This window comes from Cryptomeria japonica, chromosome 8, assembly GCF_030272615.1.
Source record: "Cryptomeria japonica chromosome 8, Sugi_1.0, whole genome shotgun sequence".
NCBI lineage: Eukaryota > Viridiplantae > Streptophyta > Pinopsida > Cupressales > Cupressaceae > Cryptomeria > Cryptomeria japonica.
Window position 1 is genome coordinate 54,051,118 of NC_081412.1, and position 12,493 is coordinate 54,063,610.

General features: G+C 34.3%; 1 protein-coding gene and 1 pseudogene across 1 annotated transcript; both read right to left on the bottom strand.

Annotated features, from left to right (window-relative positions):
* Positions 1 to 1,390: 1,390 nt before the first annotated feature.
* LOC131038782 (patatin-like protein 2) lies at positions 1,391 to 3,244 on the bottom strand (annotated as a pseudogene).
* A 5,220-nt stretch (positions 3,245 to 8,464) lies between these two features.
* LOC131857514 (uncharacterized) lies at positions 8,465 to 10,576 on the bottom strand. Its single transcript, XM_059210172.1, has one exon. The coding sequence runs from the start codon at positions 10,574 to 10,576 to the stop codon at positions 8,465 to 8,467; it is 2,112 nt and encodes a 703-aa protein (XP_059066155.1).
* Positions 10,577 to 12,493: the final 1,917 nt, after the last annotated feature.

Consider the following 12,493-nt stretch of genomic DNA (forward strand, 5'->3'; position numbering starts at 1 on the left):
AAAATTGCAATTTTCTCTAGAAAATTGATTGTTTGTATACCTTATATCTACTAGCTACAATGGTATCAAATAATTAATTAGAACTGGAACTTACAATCTCTGAACCATCTCACACTCTCCCCCTTCCTTCTTCTCTCCAAAACATGTCTTTCAAATTATTATCTTTGACTATTCACTTCATCACTCTCCCTATACTTTCTACCTTATTTTAGTGTTTTGGTAAGGAAAATTGATATAACTCACGAAGTCTGTGTCAAGGTCAAAAAAAACTTTGGTCCCTTCATTTTAAATTATAAATTGTCAATAATTATAGTTTAAATATTTGATATATATTAACTAATGTTTAATTGTTTCTATGATTTGTGTTTTTAGGGTAGAACGTGTGGCTTAGTGTTGGATTCTATATAATTTACTCCAATTTTCTATTAAATTTATGTACTAAAGTTGGATGTAAGTCAAATCATTGGAACATTATTCATTAATGTTAGAAAATATTTGAATCTCCTTCACTTATAAACAATTTATAGTCTTTAAGAAACACACATAAACATTTGGGTATTTAAAATTGATATCTCATTGAAGAAATACATAGTACATAGAGAGCTAAAGATAATAATATAAACAAAAGAAGATGTTCAAGGACAAGATTCATAATAGATAGTACACAAAATAATAATACATGTGCACATATATCATTTAATTAATTTTTTATAATATTAAATTGAAATTTATTATGAAATAGAATTAAAAAAGACAATTATTTTTCATTAAATATAATCATAAAATATTTAAAAGAATATTTATATATTATGTTTTAATATAAATATTAAAAAAATTAAAATTAAAAAGAAGAAAATAAGTCAAAAGTACATTAATATAAACAAAAGAGGATGTTCAAGGACAAGATTCATAATAGATAGTACACAAAATAATAATATATGTGCACATATATCATTTAATTAATTTTTTTATACTATTAAATTAAAATTTATTATGAAATAGAATTAAAAAAAAAATAATTATCTTTTCATTAAAAATAATCATAAAATAAATTAAAAAATTATTTAAATATTATGTTTTAATATAAATATTACAAAAAATTAAATTGAGAAGAAGATAATAAGTCGAAAGTACAATCTTATATTAGCTTATTTAATACGATTTTGATTTGGTTTTGAAGGGCACCATAAACCCTATACATGGTCATTTGCACCAGAAATAAACATGATTCAGAAACAAAGAAATGGATTTTTACTGGGCTTTTTACTGGATGTAACAGCACATCAGAAGAAACAAGCTGCCCGACAGCTTAAAAAAGTAAACAGTAACCGGTATCAAAAGGGTCAGCAATCAAGTGGTTGCATTGAAGTCCTTATACCAAAGAAATTGATTAGATTGCTGGCACAGATGATCGTGAGATTCGCAAATTTTTTTCGTCCGAGAGATCCTTTGCAAACCTGCTCAGAAGTCAAGAAACAATAATTAATACTCAAATCATCGACTAATACTTTCTGTGTCTTTCATTTCATAATGGAATGAACAAGAATTATGATTCACCTGATCAAGGCATCGCTGTTGGAACCCTCACCATCAACATTCTCAAACAATCCCGTCTCTAAATTGACTCTGCTAACGTTCTTTTTGAGGAGATCATTACCTATCTTTACATGATCCTTAAGATTCTCAGGAGTAGAGACATCAACCTTGGCAGCGTCTCCCGTCAATTGGTTTTCCTAAAATAGAGCATTCTATGAGTAAATATCACATTAGAGTTAATGGGTAAAGAACTTCTATAGATGAAGAAATTTATAAACCTGAATTCTGAGATAGTTCTTTCCAGACTGAAAGGATTGGAATACTAAGGAAGCGTAAATGTCCACCATATCTGAACTTGATTGCATAAATGTGTCGACCAGTGGCACCGCATTTTTCTGATCGACCCATCCCAACGATCCCCACTTTGCAACATCTGTGGCTTTGTACGATGCCGTTTGGTAGCCAGTTCCAAGAGATAGCACCAAAATCTTTCTCTTGTCCTCATTGGAAAATGCTAACAGTTAATAAATGTTGAAAACACCAAATCAAAATAATGTTTCTTTCTTTACTAATTCACCTTTGCTTTGCTTAGGGCTACCCAATCTTCGGGATGCATGAGGGATTCTTTGGTGACTTCGTTGACAGCAATTAAAGTCTGAAAATATGAGTTGAAATTACAGTCCAGAAGATTCAAGTTAGTTGTAGATAAGCAGCAATTAACAAATAATGGGGACAATTGAAGAAGTATTACTGGATTATTAGCAGCAACTCCTCCGTCTATGAGGTTGAATTCTCTGGTATTGCCGAACGAATCTTTTGTTTCAAAGTAGTGAGCAGGAAGATATGTTGGGGCAGCCAAAGTACCAATGCATACGTCTGACAAATATGCATCTTTTGAGATATCGTGTTTGGCCTGTAGATAAGGTATGTACAGATGACGATCTATTGATATATAAAGAATTGTACTGAAAGAATCTGAAATAGAGAAGAAAGAAAAATAAGTACCTCAAAAGAAGAGAAAATTATAGGCTGCTGTAATTTAGTATCGTAGGTTAGGATCACCACATTAGTTAGTAGTTTATCCATTCGAATGTCACCCACTAAATTTCTTACAAGATTGTGCAGATAACGCCCATCATATTTGGGGCCTATCGTATTCCCGAGAAACGATTGCCACCTTACCAAAATGTCCCTGGTAAGGATTCATTCAACAACTTAGTCGCTAAACTTTTTTAATTGTCCGTCTATTCTACCAAATTAGAATGCTTAGAAATTGTGGGGTACTAACTTTCAGTATGGGAAAATTGAAGGACTCTCGTGCAAATAGAACTGTGTAACGTCCTTGGCGGCAAACAATGGTCTCTTTTCCTTGTTTGGAGCAGTTAACATCGCTGTAACGAGTCCTCCTGTACTTGTCCCCGCCACGACATCGAAATAATCAGCTATTCTGACACCCGGACCATCCAGTTTCTGTCAACAAATTAAAGTTTAATTTTACTGCAACAAAGCCTTAAAAACAGTAAGCACAGTTGAAATAATTTAGAATATATAATGGGTTCGATCGGAGAGAAACAAATACCTGAAGCTCTGCCTCTAGGAATTGAAGAATAGTTGCAGGGATAATCCCCCGGATTCCTCCTCCGTCAATGCTGAGAATAGTGACCATATCTCCATAAGTGGGTGACAGTTTTTTCATGGTTGCCATTGCACTTAGTTCAAACAACGACTACAATTACAGGCAAATATTGAATGCAATAAGAGCTTGTGATGGAAACAATTTGATTGTTATGCTGGATCCTATACCACGTAGTTGGTATATAAATTAAAAAGAGGGACCTATCATTAATTATTTTATGTTTAAAATATGATATATGTTTATTAATTATTATTTTATGATAATGACAGTGGGCAAAACTGGTTGGTTTCGAAAAATATAATATAATAAAGAGAATATTTTAAATTAATATGAAATAAGATTAAAATAAAGTTATAATTCTTGTATAGCAAAATTATATATCAACTTGTTATCAAACATGCTTTATGTGTTTTGTATTTCAATATGAATAGAGCATTTTTTAAGTAATATCTGTTGAAGAATTGATCATTTTTGTCAATAATGCTTACAATGACAAGAACTAATTTGTAAGGCTAACCAACCAATTCATCATTTTTTTTAGAAAGAGTAATACCTAACAAGAACAAATAATTTTTTAGAAATTTATTAACAAATTTCAAGCATCATTATTTAATCAATTCATTCAATCTTCTATCGTACATGTTTCAATCCTAACTTCATGATATTGGTTAATGATATTATAGATAGAATTAAATATTTTCCACCCACAAGAAAATGTACAAAACACCAACAATAAGCTCAGTGGAGAACATGTCTCTAGACATATGAGGTTATCTACTAGCCTATTCCTTGGATCTAATATACAAATTTTCTACAAATTACTATAGTTCTTATAGTCTCAATCTACAACAAAATTATCCACAATGAGTTTAAAAATATGTTTGATCTTTATTTTATTTGGCCTACATTTCATAAATTTTATATTTATAATTGCTTGAAAATATCACATTTAGTATAATTTTAGATTATATTTGTATATCTATAATTTTGACTATATTTAATATTTTATTGGAGCTAATTTTGAAATGGTCCTTTTTGGGGTGTGTGTCAAAATGAATTATTTTTAGTAATAGTGTGTCTTATGGTGGATAGTAAAATACTTATTTAATAACTAATATGATGTTTATTGTCTAGAATTTGAAATTATACTCAAAATAAAATTATCTATACAATAATTATTGCATCATGATGACATCTTAGAATAGAATAGATTACACAAAAATAGGTAGCAATCCCTTTAAATTATAGATGAATGATAAAACCATGTCATATATACATAATAAGAGATTTACTTTTCACAACATATCATTATTTATCATATTAGAAAATTTATATCTATTATAGTTTAATTATTACAACCATTTATTTATAGCTATGGAACTTTTTTAGGTCAACTGAAGGTCAAAACATTTTAGGATAGCTCTTGTATGTTCATGATAATGTAAATTTTAATGTCTTATTTATTTGTAACCTCAAACAAGATTTATATTTACGTATTTTTGATCAATTTCCTTTAAGCCTATTTTCTGATAAGATAAAGTAGGAGAGGGCCCAAACCCTTATGTAATAGATACACAACATAAGACATGGGTTTCGTAAGGAGTGAGACCACCCAATGTTACAACTAGAGTCATAACAAAAAACCAGAACTAGCTAAAGACCAAGAAATAAAAAGAACACTAAAACAAAAAATGACCAAACCAAAATACACCACCCACAAAAGACACAAATTGATGGTCTATAGTGTGGAGGTTTTGATAGTATAGTGAATCCAACTTTACATTATGTAAACTATTTATTTATTCTATTAATTCAATTATAATATAAAAAAAATGATTTTTTAAAAGTTATTTGATCTAATGTTAGGATCTATGACTGTTGCACGTGTATGATTAACTATTATAACGATAAAATAGAAGGTCTTAAAAATGTAATTACATGCTTAAAGAAACCCAACAATAATAAAGTGATGAATTTAACTAAAGAGAGAAGACAGGAACACGAGTTGATAACGGAGTTCACCAATATGGTTACGTCTCCGGGTCCCTCTCCAACAGAGTGACCAATCCTTGATTATGCTCCAATAGTGGTTACAAGCCCTTCAACTGGACAAAGTTCCAAGTCTTTGATTACAAAGAGTTACAAAGTTCTCCTCCTTCAAGTGCAACAGTATGAATCTCCTCTGGTGCACAAAGTTGAACACTCAAATTCTCCAAGAAAATTCTCTCACAACTCACCACCCACTCAAACTCCTAAGCTGCCCCCTTTTATACACATTTTTTGCCAAATTTGGTTCATAACCATATGATTTTTGAAAATCTACCCTATCTCCCATTTACAACAATAAATCTTCAAAAATCCCCTTTAAACAACATTAAAATCTTTTAAGAATAATCATAGCCCGTTAAAAATATGTCTTGATAATATATTTGGGTTTATATGTTCTATTTTAGAGGGGCTCGAGCTTGACCCGAGACCTCCAATTTCAGCCTTATCCCAACGTGCTTCTTTAAATAACTTATTTGCTATTTAAATGTTGAATTTATCACATGCCTTAATGGTTTAGAGCCATCTGCGGGAGCTAGGAGGTCGGGGGTTCAATTCTGATGCATCTCCTTTTAGTGATTTGCTAGTCATTAAAACAAACCTGCCTCCTATATTAGTCAGCGGTGATCTCGCGGTTGAGTGGTGGAGCAAAGACCTTGTATGTGGCTGATCACGGGATCAAACCCCATAAATATCTTTTTTGGTAACCGTTACCGAAACTGTTGGAGCGTTGTGAATTTTTGGTGGAAAATATATCCACTCGAATCAATCCTCCCCATTGGAGAGCTTTTGGACCTCCGAAAGCTTGATTACTTAGAAATTAAGTGAGGATACAACTCCCTCACTCTTTCAACCTCCATCCATTGTGCTTTGCCTAGATGCATTCCTTTACGTCCTACTTTAAGGTACTCAATAGCACCTCTTTTTGAAGATCTGACATTTCTGTCAAGAATGACATCCTCTGGCAGCTCTGACATATACTCAGGTGAAAGGTCATCAACTGATGGGACCTGAACATTAGCCTCTTCATCCAAAATCATTGGAGGCTCGTACAACTTCAGGTTTTCTACATTTACAACTGAGTAAATTTGCATATATGGAGGAAGATTAAGGCGAAAGGCATTGGTACCAATCTTTTCCAAGATCTCAAAGGGACCATATCTGATAGGCTTAAGCTTTTACCTTCACCTTGCATCCTTTCCTTGCTGATATGTAACCAAATGCGGTCGCCAACTTGAAAATGATGATCTATGTGATGCTTGTCATGTCGAGCCTTGTATTTGGCTTGGCTCTTCTCCAATTGAGCTTCTACTGCCTGATGAACTGCTTGGAATTTTTGAATGAACTTCAAAGCCTTCTCTGCATCATGACGTCCATCTTCAACATCATATTTTCCAAAGGCAAAGTCCATTGGTGTTCGTGGCAGATAACCAAAACATATCTCAAATGGAGACCTTTTTGTAGAAGAATGTGCTGCATGGTTGTAGGCATGTTGCACATAATGTAGACTCTCATCCCACTGCTTGGGATGTTTGTTGCAGTAGCCTCGAAGCAAGTGTACAACTGTTCTATTTACCACTTCTGTTTGTCCATCGGTTTGAGGATGAAAAGTTATACTTTTCTTTAGCTTTGTGTCCATGATATCCCACAATGTGGACCAAAATTCTCCTAGGAATCGAGAATCTTGATCTGATACAATGGAAGTAGGGAGCCCGAAATGGACCCATACATACTGGAAATACAAATGAGCTGTCAGGTCGGCTGTGATCTGTTTCTTACAAGGCATTAGAACACACATTTTGCTGAATCTATCAACTACTACAAACAGATAGTCATGTCCCTTTTTAGACATGGGAAGTCCTCCAACAAAGTCCATCAAAACACTTTCCCAAGGTCGAGACGGAATAGGAAGAGGCATGTACAACCCCAATTTCCTGTTATTGGGTTTACTAGTTGCACACATTACACATCCTTTGATATATTTAGTTACAGTTACCTGCATGTGAGGCCAATAACAATGTTTTTGCAATTGAGTCATTGTCTTGCTAACACCAAAGTGTCCAGCAATCAATGATGTGTGAGCTTCTCTAACTACTTGTGCTTGTTCACCTTTAGGAATGCATAACTTTCCTAAATGATACAATAGTTTATCTTTCACATAGTAGTTCTTTTCTTCTACTTGTTTGCCTGCAATTAGAGCTGTATAAATTTCCTTAAAGTTATCATCCATGGCATATTGTTCTTGAAAACTTTCGTGAACCATGGAACTTCCTTAAAGGATAACCAAAGCATTCATAACAGGAGGTCTAGAAAGCATATCTGCTACCTTATTATGGACACCCTTCTTGTACTTAATTACTAAGTGAAATTGTTGAAGGAATCCCATCCACCTAAAGTGCCTACTTTGCTGCAATTTTGATTGTGAATGTAGATATTGTAGTGGTTGGTGATCAGTGTGGATGATTGTTTCTTTGCCCATTAGATAGTGCTTCCATTTTTTAACACTCTGAACTAGTGCATAGAGTTCCTTATCATAAGTAGGATAGTTACTGACTGCAAATGTGAAAGTTTCAGAGTGATAACATACTGGCTTACCTCCCTGCATTAGAACTGCTCCCATGGCAAACCCACTTGCATCGGTTTCGATCTCAAATGGTTTTTGCAAATTTGGCAAAGTCAGAACAGGTGCGGTGCTCAACTTCTCCTTCAAAGTGTTGAAAGCCTTTTGTTGAGGTCCACCCCACTAGAAAGTTGCCTTTGTACTTGTCAATGCATGTAACGGCGATGCTATATAGGAGAAGTTAGAAATAAACTTTCTCCAGTACTGAACTGCACCTAGGAAACTTCTGACTTCTGTTACTGTACTTGGCTTAGGCCATTTTACAATTACCTCGACCTTCACAAGGTCAACTTTCAATTGACCATTTCCTACGACATAGCCTAAGTACATTAGAGATGTCTTTGCAAACTCGCATTTTGACATCTTTCATATAGTTTTTCTTTTCTCAAAACATCAAAAACTTTCTTTACATGACTTACATGATCATCCCAAGACTTACTAAATACAAGGATATCATCTAGGTAGACTATTACAAATTCATCAATGAAAGGATGAAATACATCATTCATTACACGCATGAAAGTAGCTAGTGCATTGCACAACCCAAAAGGCATTACCAACCATTCATATAGTCCTTGCTTAGTCTTGAATGCAGTTTTCCAAATGTCATTTTCTGCAATCCTAATCTAATGATAACCACTTCGCAAATCCAGCTTAGTAAAATAAACCGCATGCTTTAGTTGATCAAGTAAATCATCAATACGAGGAAGAGGATACCTATTCTTTATCGTGATCTTATTTAGGGCTCGATAGTCAATACACATCCTCCAGGACCCATCCTTCTTTGGCACTAGGACAATTGGCGAGCCACATGGAGAAGTGCTTGGTCGAATTACTCCTTTCTCGACTAACTCTTGAACCTGTTTCTTGATCTCTTCATTTTGTAGAACAGATAAGCAATACATGCCGATATTAGGCAGAGGCACATCCTGCTGCAAATGTATCTCATGTTGGATCTCTCTCTTGGGGGGCAACCCCTTTGGTTCCTGAAAAAGGTCATCATATGTAGATATAATTTTGACCAACTCGGCCTTATGTTCTAGTTTACACCCCTTAAATGCCTCGGATTTATCATCATCCTTGGCTTTTACAAGCATAAGAACAAAGTTTTTACTCGCATTTACTAATCTTTTCATTTGACCAGCATTTACTAATGCAAGACTAGTTTTGACTTTATGTGATCTAACTATGTACTCTTTACCATCTTTGAACAAATGATACTTATTCTCCTCCCTGTAAAAGATTGCCTGTCTATCAAAAAGATATGGACTTCCTAACACAAGCCCACAAATATGCAAAGGTACCACATCTACCTCTACCTCATCAGTAAAATTAGTAGTAATGGCAAAACGTAGTTTGCACTGTTTTGTCACCTGCAACTGTGAATCATTACATACCCATCCCAGTGGATAGGGCTTAGGATGAGGAGTAGTAGTTAGATTCAATTTCTTCACAACCTCTTCAGAAATTAAGTTGACTTGTGAACCAGTATCAAATAAAGTATCAATCTTAGTGTGTTTAGTTACCACACGGATGTGAAAAAGTTCATTCCTTTGTTTATCCACATTAGGAAGAGAAATTTCTTTACTTGTACTTGCATTAGAAACAATTGCATCTGATGAGAGAGTTTTACCTTTCACTGTACCTTGGATGCTAGTAGCAACTATCTGAGTTTCATCTCCAGAATCAGATCCAAGATCTTGTTGGATCACCGCAGTAGTCTTCTTTGGACCTTTGTTACCTCCGTATCGCTTTGGCCTCAACTCTGGATGCAATTTCCAGCACTTAGCATCTTCATGCCCTTCTTTCTTACAATGAGAGCATGTAGGCTTAGCATCCTCTTTCTTTACTATAGCCGTCTTCTTCCCTTTACCTTTATCCTTTGATTTTCCCTCTGGTGGTTTCTTGGATGATTTCTTAGCAAAGCTTTCACTAAAAGTGTTCTTACCCCTAGACTCAATATGATTAGCTTGGACACATACCTGATCCAGATTACTAGGATTCAACATGAGGATAGTGTGTCGGAGGTAGGAATGTAAACCACCTATATATTTAAGCAGGGTATCTTGGGTATACAAGGGTACATTCAATGCTATTGCCCGTTTTCTAAACTCGTGGGTGTACTCCTGCACTGATTGGCCTTTTGCTTGCCTAAAGGTTTGGAAATTCATAGTTAGTTGTTGCATGTGTCCTAAAGGATAGAATTGCTCTTTAAGAGTGGCAACAAACTCCATCCAGGACATCCTAACTCTACCATGATGAGCAATCTCCTCTTGGGTCCTACTCTCCCACCAGGTGAGAGCAGTACCTCCTAAACGGAGAGTAGCCAACTGTATCCTAGAGGCATCTTCTATCAGGCCCTGTATCCTACAGTAAACCTCTACTTGTTGTATCCAATCATCAAGTTTTTCAGCACTTAGTTCCCCACTATATTTAGGCAATTCAAATTTTACATCAAGTTTGATTACGGGCTTATGTGTGCCCTTAAAAGGATTAACAAAAGAAGATGGAGAACAAGGGGGAGAAGGAGAAGAAAGAGGAGAAGGAGGAGTTTTTGGTGGGGAACCACCACCTCCTAGTCTTTTTCCTTTATCCTCTAGTTTTGATGCACCTCCTTTCTCATGTTTCTGTTGTTCTTGTCTTTCCTGGAGAAGAACATCAACCATCGACTTCATATCAAGAAATGCCTTTTGTAAGGCTTCCCCATCGAACTTGGTTTGGCCTTCTTCAGCTGCCATCTTTGAACGTGGGAAAATCCTTCTTTTTCCAATCTCTGGATTGTATTCCGCGAGTGTGCCTTCACCTCATTGGCTCTTGGCTCTTGTTATCATTCACCTCTGCAAACACTAGTCACAAGAACCTCTGATACCACTTGATCTGATGTTAGGATCTATGACTGTTGCACGTGTATGATTAACTATTATAACGCTAAAATAGAAGGTCTTAAAAATGTAATTACATGCTTAAAGAAACACAACAATAATAAAGTGATGAATTTAACTAAAGAGAGAAGACAGGAACACGAGTTGATAACGGAGTTCACCAATATGGTTACGTCTCCGGGTCCCTCTCCAACAGAGTGACCAATCCTTGATTATGCTCCAATAGTGGTTACAAGGCCTTCAATTGGACAAAGTTCCAAGTCTCTGATTACAAAGAGTTACAAAGTTCTCCTCCTTCAAGTGCAACAGTATGAATCTCCTCTAGTGCACAAAGTTGAACACTCAAATTCTCCAAGAAAATTCTCTCACAACTCACCACCCACTCAAACTCCTAAGCTACCCCCTTTTATACACATTTTTTGCCAAATTTGGTTCATAACCATATGATTTTTGAAAATCTACCCTATCTCCCATTTACAACAATAAATCTTCAAAAATCCCCTTTAAACAACATTAAAATCTTTTAAGAATAATCATAGCCCATTAAAAATATGTCTTGATAATATATTTGGGTTTATATGTTTTATTTTAGAGGGGCTCGAGCTTGACCTGAGACCTCCAATTTCAGCCTTATCCCAACATGCTTCTTTAAATAACTTATTTGCTATTTAAATGTCGAATTTATCGCAGGCCTTAATGGTTTAGAGCCATCTGCGGGAGCTAGGAGGTCGGGGGTTCAATTCTCATGCATCTCCTTTTAGTGATTTGCTAGTCATTAAAACAAACCGGCCTCCTATACTAGTCAGCGGTGATCTCGCGGTTGAGTGGTGGAGCAAAGACCTTGTATGTGGCTGATCACCGGATCAAACCCCATAATTTTTTTTTTGGTAACCGTTACCGAAACTGTTGGAGCATTGTGAATTTTTGGTGGAAAATATATCCACTCGGATCATTATTATAAAGCTAGTTTTAGTGGTGGCTATTGTAAAAGCCTTAATAATGAGGGCTATATTTTTAAGTTAATTAATTGAGAATCATATTAGAGTTTCATTATCTCTTAGGTAATTACATTATTATCTCTAAATAGTTACTATGTAAAAAGTTAGGATTTTGTTATCTCTTAGCTAAATACATGATTATCCCTTAAATGGTACATAAAATTAACTATGCATTAGTATGTAAAATTTCTAACATACACTTAGGATTCAACGATTTCATACATAGAATGTGTATATTTTTCACAAGGATTGATTCACAATATGCATTTGAAAAATGTTTAAACTATGTGTAGCCTTTTGTACGTGTCAATATGAATTTTTAGTTCTAGTGTGACATGTACATGCCCATATGTCAATGCTTGACATTATGTTTCACCACTATGAAAGCCCTATCGCTTATTCAAATTCTTCACTATTAACCATAATAATGGTTAAATAGATTTTCTTGTTATTATATTAGTTAACCTAGGATAATGGTTACTAAATTGTTCAATTAAATGCTTTAGAATATTTACCTTCAATATTATTTCTTTATCCTTAATAATATATACATTCTACCATTCTAAAATTTATATTCAACTTTATTTTTTCACTTCATGTACTATTTAATATTTCCAAAAATAAATACTTCATATAATAATTTTATTACTATTTAAAGTAAACCTATTATAATTAAACAAAATACAAATAGTATGTCAAAGGATCACTATTCAAATCTTCAAAGAACATAGAAATAGTAAAAAATTAATAGAGAGTGAGTGTATAATTGAAACTA